Source organism: Macrobrachium rosenbergii, chromosome 28, assembly GCF_040412425.1.
Source record: "Macrobrachium rosenbergii isolate ZJJX-2024 chromosome 28, ASM4041242v1, whole genome shotgun sequence".
Taxonomy (NCBI): Eukaryota; Metazoa; Arthropoda; class Malacostraca; order Decapoda; family Palaemonidae; genus Macrobrachium; species Macrobrachium rosenbergii.
In genome coordinates this window covers 15,667,567-15,694,889 of record NC_089768.1, presented here as the reverse complement: position 1 = coordinate 15,694,889, position 27,323 = coordinate 15,667,567, and the positions used below count along the sequence as shown (strand labels likewise).

At 37.3% G+C, this 27,323-nt stretch overlaps 1 protein-coding gene across 2 annotated transcripts in view; it reads right to left on the bottom strand.

Annotated features, from left to right (window-relative positions):
• The window catches only part of LOC136854074 (uncharacterized), a 93,956-nt gene extending 72,163 nt beyond the window's left edge, over nucleotides 1-21,793 (bottom strand). Inside the window, exon 1 of one of the 2 annotated variants that reach the window (XM_067130193.1) lies at nucleotides 21,563-21,793. In XM_067130193.1, the coding sequence (XP_066986294.1) occupies nucleotides 21,563-21,582 (20 nt within the window). In that variant the 5' untranslated portion in view covers nucleotides 21,583-21,793. Of the gene's footprint in view, nucleotides 1-6,760; nucleotides 6,862-21,562 lie in introns of those variants that run through there. The other variant, XM_067130194.1, reaches the window with a different exon arrangement.
• Between the last annotated feature and the right edge of the window lie 5,530 nt (nucleotides 21,794-27,323).

Below are 27,323 nucleotides of genomic sequence, written 5' to 3'. Positions count from 1 at the left end.
AATTACCTTCAGCGCACACACACACAAACTCGCCCTCGCGCAAGAAGGTCGATGATGTTTGCTCCCAAAAGTATGTGTAGGTTGCGAGTAAGCTTCATAGCATGTAGTTGTTTTAAACCTTTCCTGAGAGAGTTCTAGGAAGATATACCAATAGAGGAAATATATCCCCATAACAATCCCTCTACAGCCACCACAGAACTACTACACGTACCCGGAGTTCTATGATTATCTTAAGTTCCTCACTTGCCAGAAGAAAGACATAAGCATCCATAGCCAACTGATTTTGCAGAAAGGCAACTACCAAAACAATCTGAGAACCTTCCAAATGAAAGAGGAAACTGGCAAGCCCCTGTCCGGGTTTGTCTCCTAGACGCTTACAATCAGGGTTTATCAGTCTCTACAGAAATTGACATTCAAATTTGATAATTCAGAGACCATTCCATCGGAAGAGTCAGATTCCTTTGCACTGTAACCAAATGTGAATCTGGTAAAAACTACCCGTGCTACACTCGTAAAAGAAAAGGGTCCCATCCTGATCCTGGCAGGGCCAGGAACCGGTCCTGGTCGTTTCGGCCGTAACATCCAAAACAATGTAAGACGTTATGTTTATGGTATTTACCATTATTATTTCATGTTTTACATACATCCCCAAGGGGCTGGTACTAAATACGGAGCCCATTTTGCACGTAAAGGTGCTTACGGCCTAAATGACTTACGGCCGAAACGACCAGAATGCCCAGGAACTTCCCAAATTCTTACGATCTAGAATTGACAACCACTGCTTTACTGGGAGCTCCTAAGAGCTGAAAACATCTTAGAAGTGAGAAGAAATTGCTTAATAGTTTCTTAGCAGGAAAGCCCAAAAAATTATAACTATCTTCATTCCCAGATGGACAAAAGATTGAATCAGGACTAGTCCTTCGCCACTGCTACCTAAGGACTTGGAAGGAGACCCGTGAAATAGAAGACAGCTCTCCTTTCTCTTATATGCGGAGGCATGAATAACTAAGTATCTTTGTTGTAGGTTTTCTTTACCAAGATCTCTCCCACAGTACTGAAACACCCAAGACAGCCTTGGTGAAATAGTGCAAAGATTGAAACACCTGACCATGGTTTCCTCCCTACCTGATACTGTCTGGCTTATCTATCTTCACAAAATAATTAGGGAACTTCTCCTTATACAAGGCTAATACATTCTTAAGAAACTGTGACATCTCTTCCTTGGGCTCTTACACTGCAAGATCTCGATTGCCTCAAGAACTTCCACTTTACAACACGAACAACCACTGTTGGTACCACAAGTACTGAATCGTAAGTCTAGTGGAACTATTATACTACTGAAACAGTTAATTTAGTTCATGTTCTCTCTCCTTCCTAATAAGTACGATGTATCTTTTGTTCAATTATAATTTTTAAAAAATATCTTTAGTCATTACGATAGCCGATACCTTTACGCTATCCGGAACAAATTAAGGCATCACCATAATACCCTTGTTCTGTCCAAATGCAAAGGGCCCTTACATACACATACATACATATACTGTATATGTATATATATATATATATATATATATATATATATATATATATATATATATATATATATATATATATATATATATATATATATATATATATATATATATATATATATATATATATATATATATATATATATATATTATATTTTCACACACATTCATACAAATACAAATGTGTAAATATACTTTCAGACTCCTGAGAGTTCAAGATTACTGACGTGAAGTTACTTCTCCAATCCCAATCAAACTCCTGGCCGTTTTACGTTGTCCCTAAAGGTGCCCCAAACCTTCACTAAGGAATCTAAAAAGAAATGTGACATTTGGGTTCTTTAAATTCCCCCCCGACAGATTTACCTGAAGCTTCAAAAGGTCTGCCTACCATTCTAGCATCTCAAACACTGCACTCCTTTGTGAAAATATTGGCAAACTGGTTACTGGAATAGTTCGTTTAGCACGTGTAAATAAGATCACAAAGCAACTCCTCTAACAACCTGATTGCCAACAAGAAACAGCCACTTCACAAACTTACATCACAACTGGATAAACTAAAGAAACATCTGTAGCTACCAAGTTATGCGATGCAGCCATGCTAAGCATGCTTTTCCTAAAACGCGGCCAGGGTAATCTTTAGGTGCTTAAGATCTGGCGCCATACAAGGCAAGCGGAAAGAGGAGATTATGGGCACAGCCATTCCATGATTCCCAGCAGCGCCAGATTCAGCGGGTGCATGAATGAGCATGTCAACATTAATCCTAGACAGAAGTGGGGATGCCTAATTTTGTAACACTGGGGATTTATCACAAAACAAGTAGCTGAAGAAGATGCCGCAGATGAAATACCGTACAGTACTCATATTCATTTCAACTAGGTGCTACGTGTCGAAAGGGAAGCTTTTATTGGAGTCGGAGAACGAGAATACCAAGTCTGATTGAAAGACAAAAGGAAGTTGTGGGCTTAACCTATCTCTCTTTCTTTTACCAGCAACATCATGTTTAGCAGAATCAAGCTTTTGCTGCTTCCTTAACCTGCCAGTCTCCTTCCTCTTACGATATTAACATATCAAGCATATCACATTCATCTCAAGTCTAGCAAGCATCACACCTGTTGACAAAAACCCAGTTGAAACCCCCTGCACTGTGTACTAATGATCTCTATAAACAAAGTAAATACCTTTAAAACCCTCAAGTTTTGTCTTAAAAGATAAGCCTTAATTTAATGCTGCATGTAAACTTGACTACAGTGAAAAACAAAATGCTTATCATTCATGGAGGTACAACTAACGACTCTCTGCGGCATAATTTCATTAAGCTTAGAAGTCGAGCACAGGTTATCTATGAAGAAGCCGAGTTTACTGTATAATGGTGTGAAGGATATCTTCCTCTCCAGTGGTAATGATAAGTGGTCTACCCTTAAGTCATTATTCTTTGGAGTTTACTTTATCATGCCTCTTCTTGTAAGAACTGGTGAACTACTGTACATATTGCCCTAATCAGAAAGCAGAACTTTTGGCTCATGTCTTCAGGGGTAAAATCGGCGTTTCCTTGGTGTTGCCTCAGACATCTTTTTAGCACCTAATTTATGTTCAATGGCCTTCAGATCTAGAGCAGTCAAACTTTGCCTCCGGGGCTTGACAGCCTACCAGGATCTTTATCATCCTTTTACAAAAGAGACTGCCGTTTTCTTTGCTCATAAGATAACTATTTTCGTTAAGTTAGTTAATCTTGCAAGTTTTCCTTCTTTTCTTTGCTCCTAAGATAACTATTTTCGGAAGGTTAGTTAATCTTGCAAGTTTTTCTTCGGTTTAGAGGAAAGGAAACATGCCATATACCTAAGAGACTGAGTCGGTTCTCTATGTCCCTCAGAAATAGGCCAATATCAATTAGCTGTTTTATCCAAGGATTTTGAGAAGCTGCTTTCTAAGCATCTTTGCAGTGTTAAAATAATAACCTGTTACAAGAACTACAGTTTGGGTTTAATAAAGGCCTTGGAAATTTGATGCACTTTGTCAATATCTAACGTCCTGCAGTGTTTTTAATCAAGGTGCAGAGGCATGCATGGTCAGCTTAGATTTTGGTGGTCTACGACCCTGTGCATCATGAAGCACTTACATATAAGCTAAGATTATCGTGAAATGGTGGTCCTTTTATCAATATTCTAAATGAATTTTTAATGGGCAAAACCCAAAAGGTGTGTTGACAGCCATAAAACTAGCTTTAGTAATTCTGGTGTTCCTCAAGGTAGTGTTCTTGGGCCTTTGCTATTTTATCATCATACTATTAACTTGTGGCAAGAGGTCTGGAGAACAAAGTGATTACATATGATGATGATGCTCTCTAGCTGTTGTTCCTTTTCCATACCCAAGGTTTGAGAGTGCAGAATAATTGAATAGATTGACTGATTATGAAATTTAGGTCTTGAAGATCAAGCGCCGGAACCCATCAGGATTATTCAGCGACGTAATGTAGGTGAAATATATAAATTAATGATATGATGGATAGTGAATAGGTGAATGATGACATAATAGTATAGATGTGGTACTATTCATGAGGAGTAAGCTTTGGGGCATGAAAAAGTACTGTATATCTTGTAAGTCCAGAACACTTTTGCATCCTAATTTTAAACTTCTGTGACACCAAGATTTTGGGTGTAACTTTTGATAATGTGACCTGAAAAGCATATCAGCATAGTGTTTAAGTAATAACTGTTGAAGTTATCTGTCTAGTTGTACTCTGTAGTTTGGTGAGCTGCCACCAGGCCGGCGATACTGAATTTTTCAGAAAAAAAAAAATATTTACAAGTAAGCAAAGCATACTGAAATTTTGAAGTAATCAGATTAATGTCTTGTCGGGGAGGCACTTTCCCTCTTTTGACAAGTCTTATAATTTCATCATATTACTGTGGCACATTAATGCAATTTTGAAATCAGATCATCGATCTTATATGTCACATATGACGTAAAAACGATCTTGCCTGTTGTGTAATTCCCTACTTTTAAACAGGTTACGTGTGAGAGCATTTCAGAACGACATAATCTGTAGAGACTTTTCAAAGTGGAAACACGTGTATTATTTATGTAATAAATCTTGGTTCAATCTTTTATCAAAGGTCTCACTGGTTGGTGGTGGTAAAAAAAAAAAAAAAAAAGTTTGTTGGCCTAGGCTAGACCTATGATCTCAAAATACTCATTTATACCTCATTCTAGCTACTTCTTAATTCTGAATATAAAAAATGTTTGGTATAAGTTATCTGATCATGACAAGAATCAAATACATATTCAAGAATTAAAACAAAAAAGGAATCTTAGCCAAGCATACACTAGGTTTATGCCTACTGAATCTGCATGCACTTTTTTTTCTCATAAAAACTTTATTCCAAACAATTAAAAACTTCTCTACAGTATTCCTTAATTAACAATTCCACATCATTCCAGACCCTTAGAATAAATATAATTTTTTCTCTAGCCTTTTCTGTTTCTGGATTATTTACAAGAGACGTTTTCCAATATACGAGATACATAGCGACTGAAAAGAAAAATTCTTTACTTCAACTGCAATAGACCTCGAAGCATTAATATTTTGAACTGTATTGTGCAGTAATATTTAACTGTAATAAAACACTTATAATAATTAAACATAAGGAAAAAAAAAGCAGTGTTGTATGCTGGACAGGGAGTTTCAAAATGGCCACTCCATGCTGTTGACGCTCCACCGTCAAGTTTATTCTGCCAACTCTTAAATTCAATGTTACTGTGATACTGACGTAAATTGAGTTCATTATGTTAGCCGCATAAAATGTACTAAAACTACAACAACAGGAGCAGGAGCTACGATACTGTTGGGAAAACACTAAAAGACAATTATAAAATAAGAAGCACCTCACTTTGTAAACGTACAAGGGCCCGCCAGAGGGGGGACTCATCCTGTGGAGGGTTGTACATAAAACCAAACAAAGTGGAACAAACATGCTCTGCACGCTACTACAGTACACCTACCTAGCTCTTTTTTTTTCTCACAACATTGGGCAGGATACTACTGCAACCAGTTTGTAGTCTTTTGGTATCCGGGTTAATACTACACAGTTTGCAAGGCGTTTTATCATGACTACAACTATTAAGATTGCAGGGTTTGGAGAATAATAGATTCCCATGTTCACATCTTTTCGAGTTTAATACTGGCATTAAAAACATGGAACGACTGCGGTGAGGGATGAGGGCTACAGTAGGAGGTATTGATGAATTATGCCTACGTATTTCTGAGGGAATATGACCTTATCAATCTTGCCTTTACCTAACTTAACCCTAACCGCCGAGGTGGCTTTCCTGCTCTACCAGCCGTGAGACAGAACTCTGCGTTTTATCCAAAAAGACAATTCACTTTTATTTTCAATATATTTTCTTCAATAGAATGGCGACATTTTTGAGCCTACGCTGCAAAATCTGTTTCTGCGATATGCAGTGTGGGTAGGGCAGCCGTCACTTGACAGGCTTGGCCTTAAACCAAATATCTAATAGATCAATCGTGCTCCAGCTGTCATTTGGGATATTTTCTTTGGACCTTGTGCGAGAGGGCAGTAAGGAATGCCCAAGCGTTAAATGCTCTCCCAACCGCCAGCACCTACACACTCAGACCTAGGAAACATTTGACAGTTTTGTCGTTTCATTTTTGAGAAGCATCATGGTCCTTACTGGTGTTTCAAAGGCCATCAATCGCACAGATGAAACATCAGTTTCGGAATCTATTTGCAAATGTGAAAATAAAGATTTGACAAAATACAATCTGTATACAATACATAACTGTGCAAGGATGCAAAAAAATACACATTCTCAAAATACACTGCAACAAAATAAAATATCCTTCACGACACTTCTTAAAAATACAAATACATGACAGGCTCCCTGCAAATTCGTTAGCAAGGGATTAACATTACGGTAAGGATTTAAATGCCCAAACGATTTGAATGCAATGCTTTTTCAAATACTGTGCAATTGAGGTATATTCTTAAAAACGTTGCAAGGGGCAAAACTATTCCTGCTTTCTGTTGACATCTCCATAACTAGGTGCACTCGTTTTTTGTTCAGTGTACACCTTTTCCTAAAACGTTTCTCTGTCGGCGGATTTTCCTTTGGAGCCCCATTGGGATCAAGTCTGTTGACTGTCTTTATGAGGTTCCTGATGAAGATTTAAGAAAAGGAAGAATATTACTATCTGGCAGCCGCTTACCTTACGAACTCGCCTGCTTGCTAGGATTCGTCATAATCCGAACCCATGGTCCAAGACACTTGGAAACTACAGCCAACTTCAACGGCAACAGAATACTGACTGGCAGTTGTTGTTTATAGTGACTTTATACCTACCAAGGTTAGATTCAGGTCCCCTGGTGGAAGTTGGGGAAGTTGACGGACAAAGGCCGGTAATTGTAGAAAACCCCCTTAAATTTTGCTGCCGTGATGGAGCAGTTTTTAGAAAAAAAAAATTATTTTTCTACACCGTAACCCTTCCTATCAGCTACAAATTCTATTGACATCGTCTATAATGTGCAAGTACACTGCATTCCCCAAACTACCCCTTTCCCAGAATTGAACTGAATATAGAATTTAGGCCAAAGGCCAAGCACTGTATGTACCTATGGGGTTATTCAGCGCTGAAACGGAAATGACAGGAAAATGTTTGAAAGGTGTAACAGGAGGAAAACCTTACAGTTGCACTACGAATCAATTGTTTGCAGAGGGTGGAAAGTAAGACAGAAGAAAGAGAATGTGAAAGAAGGTACAGTAAAAGGAACGAAAAGGGTTGCAGCTAGGGGCTGAAGGGACGCTGCAAAGAACCTCAAGTAATGCCTACAGTGCACTGACTGCACTTCCCCACCCCTTACGGAGTCCTCTTTTCCAGACCTTCATGCTCAAATGTTTAAACAAACGTTTCTTGTTAAAATTATCTAATATTAAATCTATACTGTAGCCGACCTCCCAAATATTACAGCAAGATTTAAACAATTTCACAAGTGCATTATCTGCACTTACGATTTTGAGATGGTGTAATAAGGGGGTATTACCCATTAATTCTATCTACTGTGTCCTTTAAGTTTAAAGAACACATTCAAAATTAACAGACAATCATACAGTAATGACAACTACTAGCCCGTGTAAGTGGTATCAGTTTGGGTGGTGCCTGCTACAAACGATATTTTCTTAAATTTAGTTATTCTAAACCCTAAGTAAATTTGTATTCAGAATTATTAAACATTTGTTGTAATCTTCTCTGTGGGCAAAATCCATTATTTTGCAGAAGGTACTTTTTTTTTTTTTTACCCCATGTCCATAGCTTTCATTCACATTTTTCACACGTTCCCCTTGGGATCTTCCTACTTTGCTGTCCTCTGATAAAGTTTAAATTCCCCCAAATTCATCCACAGAATTAAGAACAAACCCTCCATGGAAACTTTGTGAATTCAGAAAACTGACTCACTAGTCTCTTAAACTTCTAACATCCATCCTGATAATCATCACTCAGGTTCCTTGAAATCATGTTCTAAAGACATAATCTCCCTATTATTTCTACTGGAGGTCAAATAAAAAACGAAATCCAAGGATATAAAAAAGCATGTGTTAAGATACTGAATACTGTATTATTATTTGAGAGAAGATAAGAATGGGTAAAGAACACAAGAATTTTGTCTATCAATAGTATTAACACATTGGAGGCACTCAAACCAAAGCTTCAAAATTCAGTGAGGCAAATTTGGGTGCTGAGCTATGGGAACAATTACCTAACCTAAGAAGGTGCAAGACATTATGTCAAACGCATAACATCGCAAACGTGATGCACAGCATGTCCTGGGTTTTGGCAAATATACTACGGTACAAAGTCTACTAGACTTCTAAGACCTAACACTAAAGGTTTTGGAGAAAAAGCTTGAGAGGGGAATGTGGAATACTCACAAAAAGACTTCCTCTAGACAGTGATAACAATAAGAGGGAAAATCAAGAGTTCAGACACTGCATCTAAATGGTAATAATGAAATGAACTGCCAAAGGGTGACACAAAATACAAAGACAAAACACCAAAAATAAACAACAAATTAAATCAATACTTATCACTCTACCCAAACAAAGCATTTCAACTCCACTTGAGCATAACATTTGGAAAAGCAACAAAAGTGAAGGCATAAACTCAATTCTGGGGAGCTTCTTTATAATTAGAAAGGCTACATATATATATTTAAAAATACCCAACATTCGTGAGGAGAGAACAAATTTGTAACAGGACTAAGCTGTGTAGTATTTTAATGGTGGGATGCATGGGCAACTCATTTAACTTGTTTGAACATTCAGTTTGCTTCTGCCTGCAGCACAGAGATATGTTCCAATCAGAGGGGCTAGCAAAGCACTCAGAGTATCACAGGAGACATTTGTTTAACTTAAAAAATGTTAATATAATTTTTCAATACATTTCTTTCATAATACTGTATTTACAACCATACCATTTTACTTAAAAACCTAACCACTGGGGGAACAAGCATATCCTACTTAATGCCAGCCACAAAACCACAGAAATAGAGGGTTGGAGTAAGGAAAGGCATCCATCCATAAACCATCTGCAAAACCAATTAGGAAATGAATGGTCAAGATACAAACAGTTGGATAAGACTCCTTACAAAAGCAACCGACTAATGATTAAGATGAGTATTTGATTATTACTTCACTTAAAAGGAAGAGCTGACTATTACAATGTTCATCTTTCAGAGTTTTCTGTTAAAGAGATAACCATCAACTTGACAACTGATTCCAGAAATAGATTCAATCTATGGTCCATACACAGTACAGTACTGATTAAGTAGTACAATATAGTCTGAAAAATATCTGATAAGAATTTAGTGTCATTAGGTTACTACCACTAAGGTATAAGAGAATATCACACATAACCATATCAACTAACCTGCTGACTGTGGCAATAGAAATATAACCAGACTGACTGGCTAGTATCTATATGCAACAGATGGAAAATATAAACAATAATATATAAGTTACATGTGAACAACTTGTTACTCCTGTTCCTAAGGAGAAATCGTCCACATGCCACTGTGAAAAAATGTGGTCAACAATTTATTTATATCTTACCATCAGTACCTATTTGAGTAAACTAGTACTGTTCTTGTAACATTCACATCATTTTCCTGGTTTCATTTTTACCTCAGACTTATCTTGCTAACATGAACTCTCAAACTTTCTTTTTCAATGGTTTTTGCAGTTTCTCTTCACCAAACCCAATCAGTACAGTATTGTAAATGCTTAATACACTAAATATAGCAAATTAATTATATTCCCAATATGTCAGGATGTAAGAATACAAAGAAAACCACACCATCTAGTCAATGTGACTGATAACCAGCGTGCAGTCTTTCTCCCCAGCAAACTTGTCACTGCAGATTCTACTTTAGCTCAACATTGCTCTTCCTCCTAGTGTTTGAATAAACCACATTTATTAAATAAATTGTTTTACAAGGAACCAAAATCAGCTATGAACTGTTTTACAAACACAATGATCTTGAAAATTCTGTGCAGTGCACACACTGTAGACTAACTTGCCTTTCTCTTACAGGGATGACATGTACTCCCAGCATTGTAAACGCAGTTAGGCTATCAAGTGAAGTTTTAAGTACATTTGCAGGTGAAGTTATAAGTACATTTACAGGTAAGTACTGAACATGTATAGGAATGTCACCATCATATGGGATGCAATGGCATAATACATTTTTGAAATTTTGCCATTACCCAAGAAACCAGCTTCAGAAAGTCATTATCTGTAATAGACTTACCTATTACTGTGACAGCTTATGTGAATGAAAGGGGAGCTGGCCCAAAAACATCACTCAGCATACCCTGATCCCAGAAAAATGACATTTTTATAATAAAATAAAGTTTTACATATACTTACCAAATAATTACATAGCTATAGTTTCTACATTACGCAGCAGCTCAAAATTCGAAATCCGCGGAGCGCTCTTTTGTTTTGGGGGTGTAGGTATGCTGCCCCGCCCACTATCGGAGAAGAATAGGTACAACGTAGCTAAAGAGCTCAATTCGTTTATGCTCTATGGCCATGAGAGGGGAGGAGGGAGGGCTCCGATCATGTAATTATTTGGTAAGTGTATATAAAACTTTATTTTATTATAAAAATGTCATTTTTATAAAAGTAACTTACCAAATAATTACATAGCTGAATCCCACACTGAGTGGAGGTGGGATAAATGGACATATACTACCCAAAAAACTACTCGATATGGAGGATAACTTGGGATAGCAAATTAGCTAGCATCTTGAAATGCATGTTGTAACCTTACCTGGTGAGGGAGCAACGGCAGATGGGTACTGCCTCTGGTCGTAGCTCCTCTCAACCTGTGGCGGTAGAGCAAAGTGTCGCCTCTACTTGAGTGGGTGCTTTGCAATGTAGGAGGTAAATTGCAGGTTGCCAAAGCTTACAATCCAAACATGGCCACATAATCAATATGTGGATATGCACTTGCCCTGGGTGCAATACAATAGAACAAAGACCAGATAAAATTAACCTATACCACCACGAAATATTCACCAAAACCATAAAATACCGATTGGTGACACTCACGACTCAGTGCTCACCAGACTTCCTTATTCAAGGAGAGTGGATAAAGGAAAAGGAAGGTGTTCCTTCTGTCCTTCATTCCTCAATACCATGCCAGCTGCAAAGAACGGACCTAAAGTACGGCATTTTTCGTATACTGTTTCAATATCCCGCAAGTAAAACATGGCAAACACTGACTTGCACCTCCAAAATGTTCCATGCAAAATTGAAGAGAGAGACAGGTTACATCTGAAAGCCAAAGACGTTGCCACGGCTCTTATTTCATGAGCCTTTACTTTACACAAGGGCAGTAAATCATCTTGAACTCCCGAGAGTGCTTCCGAAATGACGGATCTTAAAAAGAATGATAATGCATTCTTGGACAAAGGATGGTTGGGGTTTTTAATCGAGCACCAAAGATTAGGGGCCAAACCTCTAAGGCATATTCTCAAGGCTCTTACTGGGCAGAGGACTTTCTATTGATCGGATGGGCCTAGTACCTCTGTCAGGCTTTTGATTGAAAAAGACCGAGGCCAAGGGTTAGCCGGATCCTCATTCTTGGCCAAAAAATCCAAAATTAGTGCATAAACATCATTACCTTGTGAGAAACTTATCCTTTAGTCAATGGCATGAAGCTCGCTGGCTCTCTTGGCTGTAGCCAGTGCCTCCAAGAATAAGGTCTTCTTCGTCAGATTCCGAAGTGACGATGAATCCAAAGGTTCAAACGGTGGTCCTGACAGCCATTTGAGGACCAAGTCCAAGTTCCAAGCTACTCCTGAAGGTTTTGCCTGCTTACTAGTATTCAGATGTTTAATTAAATCGCTGATGTCTCGGTTTGAAGACAGGTCTATTCCTCTATATTTAAAAACTGAACTCAACATCGTTCTGTAACCTTTGATGGTAGATGCTGTGAGTCCTTTCAATGTTCTCAGATGTAAAAGAAAATCTGCGATTTGGGCTACAGACGTTTGAGAGCAGGAGATATTTCACTCCTGGCACCACTTCCGAAAAACTGCCCACTTGGCTTGGTAGACTGCAGAAGACTGTTGCCTACACTTAGCAATAGCTTCTGCAGCCTTTCTTGAAAATCCTTTTACTCTGACAAGCTCACTGACAGTTTGAAGCCTGTCAGAGCAAGAGTGGATAAGCCTTGATGGAATCGGAGGAAGTATGGCTGTTTGAGAAGATTTCTCTTCTGAGGAAGTAGCTTTGGGAAGTCCGTCAAAAGGCTCAGCAGATCGGGGAACCACTCTTTGTGTGGCCAAAAGGGAGCTACTAAGGTCACTGATACGTTGTTGTGTGCACTGAACTTCTTTAATACTTCCCTCACCATGCTGAAGGGAAGGAAGGCATAGAGGTCGAGGTTCGACCATTCTTGCAGCATTGCATCTGTTGCCCATGTGTGCGGATCCGGAGCCGGCGAACAATACAAAGGAAGACGATGGTTCCTTGATGTCGCAAACAGGTCTATCGACAGCTTTCCCCACAGCTTCCATAGGTCGGTGCACACCTGTGGATTGAGTGTCCATTCCGTCGGTAGGACCTGTTTGCCACGACTCAATTCGTCCGCAAGGATGTTCACCCTGCCCTGAATGAAGCAGGTCACTAATTGGGTCTCGTTGCTCCTTGCTCATAGAAGAAAATCTTTTGTCACTTTGTAGAATGTAAAAGAATGAGTCCTTCCTTGATTCTTGATATAAGCTAGGGCGGTCATGCTGTCCGAATGGACCGCCACTGTCTTGTTGAAGGTTTGTGTTGCAAAGTGTTGCAGTGCTTGATGAATCGCTTTTAATTCCTTTACGCTGATGTGGAGGTTTCTTTCTGCAGGCGACCATGTTCCTGAAACCTCCAAATCATTGAGAAGGGCTCCCCAACCCAGATCCGAAGCATATGAGTATCAGCGAGACCTTCCTGTTGCAAATCTGTTCTCCGTTAGCCACCACTGAAGGTCCTCTTTTATCTGGGGAGTGATGTTGAAAACGAACGGGTCAGGGAACAAATTCCTTTTCCAATTTGCCTTTAGGTAAAATTGTAGTACTCTTGTATGTAGTTTGCCTAATGGGACGAACTTCTCTATGAAAGAAAGGGTTCCCAGAAGACTCATCCACTCGTTGGCTGAGCAGGAGGGGCGAGTTATGAAGTCCTGGACTTTTCTGCGACAATTTAGGATCCTTTGTTGGGATGGAAAAGCCTGAAAACTCAAGAGTCTATCACTATCCCCAAATATAGAATAGACTGAGCTGGGACTAGCTGTGACTTCTTGAAGTTTATCAGAAGGCCTAATTCTTGAGACGAAGAGTTTTCTGTAAGTCCTCCGTGCACTGAGATCTGGAGGGGAGCCTTCTTTCAATACTTTCAGCACTCATGGCTCCACATTTTTCTTGTTCCATTCTGTCCAGAAATGGGAAAGTCTTGCTCCCACTGGAACAGGGAGGACGGAAGACTCATTTTTGAGGTGCTGGCTTGTTAATGGGCTTCTTGGCTGGTCTGGAAGTTTGGAGGTTGGCTCTAGGTCGGGACTGGAAACAACCTCTGGAACTTCGAAAGGGCTGTTGTTGCAAGGGCGACAACATTCTGGTAGAAGTGTTGGAAGTAGTGGCTCGTGAGGGGAACTTAGTCCTTCTGGTGGATTGAGTGAGGAGGTCCTGAGTTGACTTCTTCTGTAGGTCTACTGACACCTGCTCCAGGGGGGGGGGGACAAACAGAAGCAAAGACCGTTGTGATGGGGTGACTCCATCTGCTGCAAACGAGCACCACAAATCTCGTTTCTTGAAGACTCCTGTCGTGAAAATGGTTGCTAGTTCTAGTGCTCCATCTCTTACGGCTCTGTCAGCACACCCCAGCACTCCCAGCCAATCCAATGTGAAGTTTTCTTGATGGGACATACAGTCTTCAATTTTCTTGACTAGAGCCCCTACTGTCCAATCCAAAAACCTGAAGACCTCGAAGACTTTGAAGATGTCTTTAAGTAAATAATCCAGCTCTGAGGCTATGAAGAGAATTCTGGCCGATGAGAAAGCAGAACGACGAGAAGCATCTATGATACTGGAGAAGTCCCATTGAGAGGAGGCAGAAACTCCCAAGGACAGAGCTTCTCCAGTTGCATAAGACAGATACTTATGCCTTATCAAACAAAAGGGAGGGGAACAGAACACCGCCTTTCCGACTTCTCTCTTTTCTAATTCGGTCATGCTGCAATTTGTCCAAGTGTGTTTGCAGAGTCTTCCATTTCCCCCTATCCCAGTCCTTACATTCATCACAATTCAAATCTGGGGAACAAATTTGTTCCCTACAAGTACTATAAATGGTATGTGAGTCATATTTTGCAGAAGTGAGTCTAGTTTTGCAGCCTTTGCTGCAGTACCTCATGCTGGATAAACTAGAGTCAGACATCATGGTCAAAATTCCAATTAAACAAGTCACAATCGAAGATATAAATCCAAATTCTGGCTAACCTAATAGCTGTGCTACCAAAAGCAAAGAGTACTTCACCAAAGGCGATCTCCAACCATCTGGCGAAAAAGAATCAAGAGCTGCTAATAACTGGTGTTCAGTCATTAACCAGCAGAAACGAATTGAGCTCTTTAGCTATACTGTAACTGTTCTTCCCCGATAGTGGGTGGGGGCAGTTTACCTACACCCAAAACAAAAGGGTGCTACCTGCGAATTTTGAATTTTGAGCTGCCGCATAAAGTAGAAGCTATAGCTATGTAATTATTTGGTAAGTTACTTATATAAAACACAAGTTTCAAGGGCAACCCACGAAGAAAAGTCAAGTCTGAATCTTCTAATTACAGTGGAAACCTTAATGACCTCAACTTGGTAGATTTTGTTACTTAATGGACTCGCCCAAGCCAAATAAAAGTATTAAAAACACTTCTCTGGTATTTACAATGGGGTTATTGGATGTGGACTAAGCGTGTCAAAGCAGACAAGCTCTCACCCTCAGTGGAGGTACCAGACGGTGAACGAATGAACGCACGCACGTGACCAAAGCTTTCCTGTTTGTACCAGTGAGGGTGGATGGTGAAGGAACAAACATTCACATTCATCATCACATTACAAAACAATACGCACTTACTGTGGGCCCAACCCTTTTCTCTCTCTTATATTTTTATTGACATTATTTTATACAGTAGAGTACTGCACTGTACTTAATACAGTAATGTCATGGGTATGCAAATGTACAGTATGCACTGCGTCAGGATAAACTACACTCTTACCATGTGTTTGCATGTCTTTCATATGCTCTCTTTATCTTTCTCACAGTCAGGTTTTTATGGGGAATTTGGAGTTACAGTACTTATATTTAAAAAAATAAACAATGCTTATGGTTTTTATACTGTAGCTTTGTGTACACTATTTTAAATGTCTTATAAACAAAGTAGGTACAGGTACATACTGTACACATATTTCTAGATGGAATTTGTTTTGAAGATTTAGCTCTGAATTCGAATGATAAGCAAATCAATATTTTAAATTGATAGATAATCACAAAATACGAGTTAAGAAAGGCTATTAAGTACTTTGTACGGGCCTGTTCTACTCTCCAAGCCATGCGAATTGGCCCCCAGTACCCTATTATGTATGTTATATGCCAATCTTCGTCACTTGGTTGGTTTTGTTACTTACAAGAAAGAGCAGACAGCCCCTAGCTGTCCACTGAATTACGAGGTGCTAATGTACTGTATGATAAAAATTAACTAAAGGGAAAATCCTGCCTCACATAATTCGTTACATTAAGTCAGGAGGTATTGTGTAATCTAGGGTTGGCCAATATTACATTCTGACTTCCAACATAACTATTTGGGTATTCTGTAGATCCGTGAAAATGTGATGGAGTGAAAGTTGTTCTGCATCACCAGATTCATGGATCTACAAAATATCCAAAACAGTTATGTTGGTCGTCAGAATATAATAGTGGCCAACCCCAGATTACACATGCTAAATATCAAATACTGGTCTTAATCATCCATCTAGAGGATTATAAATTCACCTCGTTTTGACAGTTTTCCTGAGTTCATCTTCTGCCTGAACACAAGCTACCAGCTACTGTGTCCCACAGTTTCTCCAATAAACAAAACAATGGCCATTTTTGTGCAACATTAACCCTTGCAGGGCGGCCTAGATATATATTAAGCACACCCCTAGACGGGGCTAAATTTATGGTTGGCCAATTAAAAAAAAAAAAAATCAATGGTAAAAGGAAGATATGCATATGCACATGGTACAAGAAAATAATTCAACAAAAATTTCTGCACCTTCCACAGGAAGTTGAAAGTGAACATTTCCAACCCTGTGGAAGGCCTCTTTTCCAAAAGAGTCATAAAAATATGCTAATTTTGCCAAATTATAAACATTTTTTTCTGATAATTTTTTATTCTATTTTGTAAAATTATAATTACAACTCACACAATATCATGACAGCTAAGAACCAAACTCAGTAACAAATTCTGAGCATAGTATTTATGGTAAAATATTTAAAAAACGTCCTGGGATGGGAAGCTGCAGTAAAGTACATCAACCCATGAAATCTCAAGTCAGACTGATCTCTCCATATCCAGTACAGTACTGACTACTGACTCGCTACTCTAAAGTTGCCTTAAGAGTTGCCAGAAGTCATTTATGGCCCACTGAACTGATCTGAACATTTTTCCCGCAAAATTCGTTCAAACTGTATGGCGCGAAATGTTGATCATCAGTGGACGATACCCGGAAATACCCGTAAAGCTATAAATGGTCATCAATTTACAACGCCCGCTCACAAAGGGTTAAGGGAGTCCATGCATGAACTCAATACGGTTAGGGTGGTTTTGTGTTGGCTGGGACAGAGGCCATGACCAAATACACCTACAAAAATGGCCCTGGGTAAGTATGCAGAACAATGAGTCATCAGTGTCTTCTCATTTGCAGATGAGTAGTAAGTATAAGCCTTTTTGAGAGGAAATGAAAGTAAAATTGCCATTTTGGTTGGTTTAAGACCTGACTTATAGTAGAGTAATGAAAAGTCCTCCTTTCATATGGATGATGAAGCTGGCAACATCCTGACTTATAGTGTTGAGAATAGAGCTTTTCAGTGGTCAATATTGCTATTTCTGAATTAACTAGGGCCAATAACCAGTAATTACAGAATTGTGGCTTTCATACAACCTCTTCTCATAAAGAAACTTGACCAACCAATTTACAAACAGCATGTTTTCTTGTGTGCTTGGCATAGCTGCAGCCAAAGCTAATTCATGCTATTTGACTATTTAGGCTTCAGCTGTTAATGTCATGGAAATGGAGAGGCTAGATTATCATGACAAGCCAAATGAAGTACAAGTAAAAAAGTTTAATTGGTATTATATTACTTGAATACCAGTTCTTGATAGTGAAGCTGACCTTTTTTTTCTCAAGTTTCATTAATAAGCACCACATCAAAATTGCACAAAACTTACTGGACAACTACCAAGAGATTTACTGGTGAATGTTGCTACCCAATTTTCCGTAATCATAAACATTTTTATGTTCACGTTGGTGGGGCTCCCGCTATGAATTATTTTTTTAGCCCCCATGCATCATGGGTAAGATGGCTAGTATATTTAGAAATTTTAGTTCTATTGGAAAATGCTGAAAACTCATGGGGTTCTGTTGTTCTAAATTTCACCAATTAAGTAGGATTCAGATATTGCTTGAAAAAAGCAGTTTTGGATGAATAACTCTCAATCCTTGGATTATACTGGCTGATTTTAATTTATTTTTAATGTGTTTTGAATGTTTTTGATGTTCAGTACAGTAACACACTAGTAGTTTAAAAGATACTGTAACCCCTTACATCCTACAACTATAATTATTCTTATTATTCAGAAGATGAAACCTCATATGGAACAAGGCCACAAGAGCCACTGATTTGAAATTCAAGCTTCCAGAGAATATGGAGTTCATTAGGAAGAAGCACGAGGAGGTGAAGGGAAATACATACAGAAGAGATCCCACTTATTAAAAAGAACAAATAAATTAATAAATAGATAAAAATGTATTAAAATGCAAGGAGAATAGTATTAGGGTAGTAACGCATTGCATCTTTGCTTGAACCTCATGAGTTCCAATTGCATGACATCCTCTGGGAGGCTGTTCCACAGTCCAACAGTGTTAGGAATAAAGGGCCTCTGGAACTGAGAAGTTCAAAAGCGAGGCACATTTACTGCATATTGGTGCTGCTGTTCAGCAAATCTTGTTTGTCTCGGCAGGTAAAGGGGATCAGAGATCAATTGTGAACGTCAAAGATCTCTGTTGAAACACAGGGATCAGGGATCAATTGTGAATGTCAAAGATCTCTGTTGAAACACAACTTATGAAAAAGTGACAAACAAGAGACTACCTGTCGATGGTCCAAGTCATAATTGCTACTATTAGGAAACAGAGACCTGCCACCACAAACCACTCTATCTAAGAGATAAATCTCTGGCAGAAGGAGACATCCATCCCAGAAAACAGTATTCTAGTAACGGAAGCACAAACAATCTAAAACAGGCTGCACAGATTTTATCATTGTTATAAATATATGAGGCCTTATGAACAATTCCCAACTTTCGTGTAGCATTTGCTGGAACTTTCATTAGATGTTTCCCAAAAGTTGAATAGTTGAATCTTCAGACTCATTCAGCAAAGTTTCATCCACCTGAAGGGGAGGATGGGGTGGGAAATCTGTACGAGATCTGCTAATCAATAGCGGTTTTGTTTCATTGGAGTTCAGCCTCATACCCTACTGACTACACCTTTCACTGATCCAGTCCATGTCCTAACTGAGGCTGAGGGGAGCTACATTTCTCATAAGTGGAGACTTTACTACACCCACTAGTGTTGCATCATCAGCATACTGAACAATCATGCTTTCCAAGCCAACAACCATATCACTTGTATACACTAAAAATAACAGTGGACCTAGAACACTAACCTGTGGAACTCCAAACAAAATAGGTCTTGGTTCACTAAAGATCCCGTCCACAGCAACTCACTGCTGCCTACCTGTAAGGCAGTCATGAAGTAATCCTAAAACATATCCACCCACTCAAGAATCTGAAGTTTGTAAATAAGTGCCTTGTGATTTACTAAATCGAAAGCAGTACTAAAATCTCTTGAATTACTCTGCACTCAAAACCCCTATCAAGGTTCCATTGTTAATGGCAAGTCAAGTCTAAAAGAGCATCGCAGGCACCTAACTACTTCCTATATGTATATTGACTATCAGCTAACAATCCTTTAGATTCTACATACTTATAAAGTGGCTTAAAAATAAGATACTACGTCGGCATAAAAATCTATACATCTTGGGAGACGACAAACTAGATACTTCTTAAAAAACAAAGGGAAGAAAGCATTAGGATCTTCTCCACCCCAGCCATCAAGATTATCCAAAATTTTCTTAACAAAAGAAAATGCAAACATTGTAAAAATAGGTTCAGGATGACAAGTATCAAGGAGAGAGACATCCACAGCTGATTGCTCATCTTCAAAGGCTCGATGTAACAGTTCAACCTAGTGCCTGTAATCAATCTACCATCACCTGTTAGTGGTGGAACAGAAGACAACCCTGCCCCAAAGAGAGATGATGCCAATTTGGTCCACCACAGATGAGGCTCAGTAATTCCTTCAAGTTTCCTCTTCAAGGAATTATTATAATTTCTCATGGCTGTAAGGCATGTTCTATTCACAGCACAGCTTGACTATAAAAATGGTGTAATTTTCATTTGAGCGATTTCATCTCCATGCATTGAATTTGGTCCGTTTGTCCTAAATTTGATGACCTTTCTAGGGACATATCTTATTAAAATAGCCATCAGCATTTCATTTAACTTCTTGGGATCAGGATCTAATATACCAACTGAAAAATTAAGTGCCTGACAAGCTTCAATAATGCAATCCCAACTGGCTCTGGATTTTAGCCAGACCATTTTTCCATTGGTAGCATTAGGAATGCAGCATACTGATTGACAAATACTGTACAGTATATCCATCTCAATGGCACAAAGATTGGAAGTGCCTAAATATTCACAGATCTTGGACTTGACAACAGCTGTAACATCTGTGAATGTAAGGTCTACTACCAGAAATGTGCGAGTTCCTCAATTGGCTAGGCAAAATCGGAGGCTACACAGAACTCATGAGCAACCCAGCCATAATGATGTGGAATTTGAATTTAACCACTTACTGTGTTTTGTGGTAAACAGCAAATAAGTATACATTGTAGAATTCAGTGAAAATTTTAAAACAAAGAGCTTCATGGCAGCTACACTCCAAATTTATTTAAGATAAATAGGTCGTCCAGACTTAGCGTATACAGCCATACCTTGCGCATGTGGGATGTTACAAGGACAAATAAAGTCAGGGCCATCAAACCTCGGGATTAAAAGCTCAACTTGACTTGTTACTACATATAAGTCTCAAAATGTTAAGTCAAAAAATTTTATCAATAAACAACACTTCCCTGTGCAGCTCTTCCTTGGAATTACCATTTCAGTTAGGTTAAACAGGCCCCTGAATTTTATTCACTGTATTTTCCACCACCCAAAATCCGGGTTTCCCACCACGGTCCCACTAAACTGCAGGATTTACTGAGGGGTCCAGAATCCCCAAAACAACTAACTTCCTACTGAAAAGACTGTTATACACACTAAGCACATATTATCATATAGGATAACAGGAAAATCCCATCTCTGATTCCAAAATACAATTAGCCTTTGGTTTAAAAGTAAAATGTTACCATTTAATATGCACATACAAATTATTTCCCTACCTGTGGGTTTGTGTCAGCTCCTGTCCTGCGTGATCATTGCAACTAGGCCTACTGGTAGGCTAGTCAGCCTCAGCCCAAAATACGTTTTAGCCAAATCCGCATGTGGCTACGCTACGTCAACTATCAAGCAAACAGACCTGGAAGGCTGACGCATTGTTCTACTTGGCTGAAAACATCTTAATAAGACGTGACAGACAGTAAAACTGAAGACAGGTTAGCATGGCTTGGTTCCCGCGAGTTGCCAACCAAAATAGGCTATTTCTGGAATCTTGTTTATGATTTTGTAGATGTTTGTGTCTTTTCCTTATCTTGATGGTATTTGCCGCCTTTTGTTTATGTTTTCACGTTCATCCCTGAGGGGCTGATACTAGCTTAAACACGGAGCCCATTTCGCACGTAAAATGGTAGGCTAGTTACCAAAACCAGGAACTTGTTACGCCTAACAGCCTACTGGCTTCTCGTAAACAAATACGAGCAGCTTATGGCTTTGGCTTTAAGGACAACTCCCGTAGTAGTTGTAGGTTCCCTTTGCAACAGCGGAATACTCTCGGAAAATGCGAGGCAAAGTTGGTTGACACTTTCATCAAAGCAACAACGTAGCTTAACAAAAGGTAAACTTTGCAGCCTTGTCTTAGACAAGGCAGACTTACCTTCTCTTTTTGTGGAACATGATGGCTGCTAGATACGATGACTTACTCTCACCACGAAAATAGTAAAACGCACGCGGTTAAATAACGCCGAAAAATTAACGACGAACGTCCCCTGACAGTCTTTTGAGAGACTGTAAAGTAATTCTGAAGATCGGAAGATCAGTCCACCATTATCCCCTACGAGAATGTTTGCTTTGCCGTCTTCTTCTTCTTGCTGTCTGGTTCCAGAATGCAAGATCTTCCCAGAATGTAGCTAACAAACCTAATGTCGGGAATGTACAGGAGGATTTTTATGTGAAAAATATAGCACATGCATTTGCTTCGTATCTCTTCACACATGACAATTGCTATTCGTATAAGCATATTATGAAATTTTTGTTTTGTTTTTTAAAGGTGATAATTAATGCAAAAGGATGATGTTTACCCGTTGTTGTTCCGAGGAAGAGATTTACTCATAAAGACTTCATATATATATATATATATATATATATATATATATATATATATATATATATATATATATATATATATATATATATATATATATATATATAAAGCTACATTGCAGTGGAAGGTGAAAAATAGATATTATGCAGTTCTTCCAGCGTTTCATAAGTAGGCTACATGTATTTAAGGGTTTATTTGTCTTGCAGTGTTGATTTCATTTAGCTCTCTTTGACTGCAGTTCATTGTTATTCCTCTTTTGCAGGACAAAACTAGACCTTTGTATTCTAATATTCCACTGTAAAATATAACTGTTGACTTCTTGCCTGTCCTTGGAATAAATCTGAGAAATGTCATAACAGTTGTAATAAGCTATGTTATCCGTTTGCAGTTTAGAAACTGCAATGCAGTTATTTCTACACTACTTCCCATACCTTTAGGGCAATAATAATTTTTCATCGCCATCCTTCTTTATATTTGGAGTCCCTCATCAATGAGCCGCTTGTTATTGTAATTGAAATTACTCAACCATGGCGTAACTACTTTTAACAGTTACATCTTTCGTTTTTCCCAAACCGTTCTTAATTTTTACATCTTTTTTCCGTCCTTACAGCAATTTACTTAATAGGAAAGGCCCCATGTTTTCAATGGCCTTTTTCTTATGGAGCACTGAATCAATAAAAAAGGGTTTGGTTGTCTCTGGTGGGAAATTATTCACTGTTGTTTGGTCTTGAGACTACATGGATATGTACGTTAATTTTCAATGCATTCATATTTAAGTCTCTCTTCACAAAGGCTACGTTTCTTCGGTCATCTTTCGATGTCGATTGATCATTATTTATGTTCTTCAATGTCCTGAAATTTGCACTTCAGTATTGGTTATTGTCACTGTTTTGATATTAGGCCTTCTGAGGTTTTTTGTTCATATTGATATATAGTCTGTTTTATCTTTACTTTCTTTTTTTCCTGTATCATTTCTGATAATATCTTGTTTTGCCCGTTAGGCGTACAAACTAAAACTAATTTATTATCTGCAAATAACTGAAATTTTAAGCTTTTTATTTTTTCAGTCCATGATCCATGATAATTTGATAGAGTATTAAATACAGCAATGCCAGTCCTAGAGCAATGTCTCGCGCAGTAGTACAGTAGTTGCATTTGGAGCTGAATGCTTTAAGATTACAACCAAAGATGCTTCAAATTATATGCTGCTACTCTGGTTCATAGCAGAGGTCATGAAACGAATTACAGGCCTGGTGTTGCCCTTTGCCAAAGCTATTTAGCGCAAAGTATCTGCATAGTAGGCCTACCAAGGGACAAACCAAATACTATTGATTGAAATTATATAGAATGTGGTTATGAAAACGAAGTGATTGAAAATCATAGACCATGTCAATGACGCATTTGCTCAAAAGGGGGATGGATACAAATAATTTTTCATTAATGCCTATTAAATTTTTTTAATGTAGACCGGATGTTGCCCTGTTCTGATTTTCATTATATATATATATATATATATATATATATATATATATATATATATATATATATTGAAAATCAAAACAGGGCAACACTCCGTCTACATTAAAAATATTTAATAGGCATTAATGAAAAATTATTTGTATCCATCCCCCTTTTGAGCAAATGCGTCTCCTCCATGTTTAGGAAGTATTACATTTTTATCTCGCCACACATTAGCCTAGTATAGCTCATCGGTAATCCCATGTACTGTACATCAATCAATTGTAATTTCCAAAATAAACAAATTCTGTGGAGTATAGGTCTACGGTGAATAACTGTTAAAATGAATAAAAGGACGCAGTCAACTCCGAATATTTACTATAAAAACTGTAGTAAAAGTCATATGCGTTGTGAAAATATTTTACTTGTGAAATGGGGAGACTTTTTCTCCTAAAAACGTAAAACTTTCAGTTATCTCTCAACGACAGGATTCCTTCACATGCAAGAAACAAAGAACGAAAATGAACACATGCAAACAATCATCAAGTTTATTTAAGTAATTTTTAGACTTGCAAATAATTTGCTGTTAGTATATATTATAAATATCTGTTCTAGGAAGAGCATGGATACTCAATTTTTATATATATATATATATATATATATATATATATATATATATATATATATATATATATATATATATATATATATATATATATACATACATACACACACACACACACACACACACATATATATATATATATATATATATATATATATATATATATTATTCAAAGTTGGGATTGTGTCTGATTGCTGTCTATATCCTGTATAATCAAATACTGATTATGGCAGCAAGGGCCATGCAAAATTTCATGTAATTCTCTTGATATTCGTGATACAATAGGACGCACGCAATACGATAAAATTGTGAGTATCCATGCTCTTCCTAGAGCAGATATTTATAATATATACTAACAGCAAATTATTTGCAAGTCTAAAAAATTACTTGCGAATAAACTTGATGATTGTGTGCATGTGTTCATTTTCGTTCTTTGTTTTTTTTTCCTGTATCATTTCTGATAATATCTTGTTTTGCCCGTTAGGCGTACAAACTAAAACTAATTTATTATCTGCAAATAACTGAAATTTTAAGCTTTTTATTTTTTCAGTCCATGATCCATGATAATTTGATAGAGTATTAAATACAGCAATGCCAGTCCTAGAGCAATGTCTCGCGCAGTAGTACAGTAGTTGCATTTGGAGCTGAATGCTTTAAGATTACAACCAAAGATGCTTCAAATTATATGCTGCTACTCTGGTTCATAGCAGAGGTCATGAAACGAATTACAGGCCTGGTGTTGCCCTTTGCCAAAGCTATTTAGCGCAAAGTATCTGCATAGTAGGCCTACCAAGGGACAAACCAAATACTATTGATTGAAATTATATAGAATTTGGTTATGAAAACGAAGTGATTGAAAAGGCATAGACCATGTCAATGACGCATTTGCTCAAAAGGGGGATGGATACAAATAATTTTCATTAATGCCTATTAAAATTTTTTAATGTAGACTGGTGTTGCCCTGTTCTGATTTTCATTTATATATATATATATATATATATATATATATATATATATATATATATATATATATATATATATATATATATATATATTGAAAATCAAAACAGGGCAACACTTAATCTACATTAAAAATATTTAATAGGCATTAATGAAAATTATTTGTATCCAATGTCTCCTCCATGTTTAGGAAGTATTACATTTTTATCTCGCCACACATTAGCCTAGTATAGCTCATCGGTAATCCCATGTACTGTACATCAATCAATTGTAATTTCCAAAATAAACAAATTCTGTGGAGTATAGGTCTACGGTGAATAATTGTTAAAATGAATAAAAGGACGCAGTCAACTCCGAATATTTACTATAAAAACTGTAGTAAAAGTCATATGCGTTGTGAAAATATTTTACTTGTGAAATGGGAGACTTTTTCTCTAAAAACGTAAAACTTTCAGTTATCTCTCAACGACAGGATTCCTTCACATGCAAGAAACAAAGAACGAAAATGAACACATGCAAACAATCATCAAGTTTATTCGCAAGTAATTTTTAGACTTGCAAATAATTTGCTGTTAGTATATATTATAAATATCTGTTCTAGGAAGAGCATGGATACTCAATTTTATATATATATATATATATATATATATATATATATATATATATATATATATATACATACATATATACACACACACACACACACACATATATATATATATATATATATATATATATATATATATATATATATATATATATATATATATATATATATATATATATATATATATATATATTATTCAAAGTTGGGATTGTGTCTGATTGCTGTCTATATCCTGTATAATCAAATACTGATTATGGCAGCAAGGGCCATGCAAAATTTCATGTAATTCTCTTGATATTCGTGATACAATAGGACGCACGCAATACGATAAAATTGTGAGTATCCATGCTCTTCCTAGAGCAGATATTTATAATATATACTAACAGCAAATTATTTGCAAGTCTAAAAAATTACTTGCGAATAAACTTGATGATTGTGTGCATGTGTTCATTTTCGTTCTTTGTTTCTTGCATGTGAAGGAATCCTGTCGTTGAGAGATAACTGAAAGTTTTACGTTTTTAGGAGAAAAAGTCTACTCATTTCACAAGTAAAATATTTTCACAACGCATATGACTTTTACTACAGTTTTTATAGAAAATATTTGGAGTTGACTGCGTCCTTTTATTCATTTTAACAATTATTCACCGTAGACCCATACTCCACAGAATTTGTTTATTTTGGAAATTACAATTGATTGATGTACAGTACATGGGATTACCGATGAGCTATACTAGGCTAATGTGTGGCGAGATAAAAATGTAATACTTCCTAAATATGGAGGAGAGTCTAGGTACTTCTCGGCAAATATCCATCACACATTCACATCTGTTTAAAAATGGAGTTTGGAATTGCAAACCAATGAGAGAACTGTCGATGCGCTTTTGTTACTAGAGGGAGCTACGATACTAGAGAACATGCTTCGTCCCGAACGGATGTATGTTTGGTGCCACCGTACGACTTTTTAGCACCGCCTCTAGTTTTACCGTTCAGCAGCGTTGCGTTAAAAATATTCCTTCAAGACCTTTATATAAGTAGGACAATGTACACTTCTGATTTTTGCGAAAATGTTAATATATTCAAGACTTATCGATTTAAAAAACAAAGAGAAAAAATGTTCACCAAAGGGATAATTAAACAAATAATACAAGTTTGGAATTACTTTGTGGAGCATAAAATAAAGAAACATCAGTTATACCCCAGCCTGAGATATGAAATATAAGAAAGTCAATGCAAAATACACGTGAATTGAATAACCCTTTCTTTCTATAATTCAATTTAAAGGTAAGCTATCTAAAACAAATTTAATGGCGGCTGAATGTTTCAGGCTACTGCATAGTAAAAGTTTTTAAATTTTATAGTAATAATTTGTTTCATATTTGTATAGATGGAAAGTCAAATATCCAAATGAAGTCTAAAGAATCTAAAGAGTCTCTCTCTCTCTCTCTTACTTCTTTGATGATTGTATATGGTGATGAAACAATGAGATTATATGCCACCGTGTAACATAGGATCTGCTTTTATCCAAGAGACTACATTTCTTGATAACTTAATTCTCTGGGGGACATCAGTTTTGTCATATGTGCTTCTGTTCCCCAACATTCAATATCATTAATTTCTGTAGCCTCTTGCGCATAGACTTTTAAATTTCCTCAAGTAATTTATTG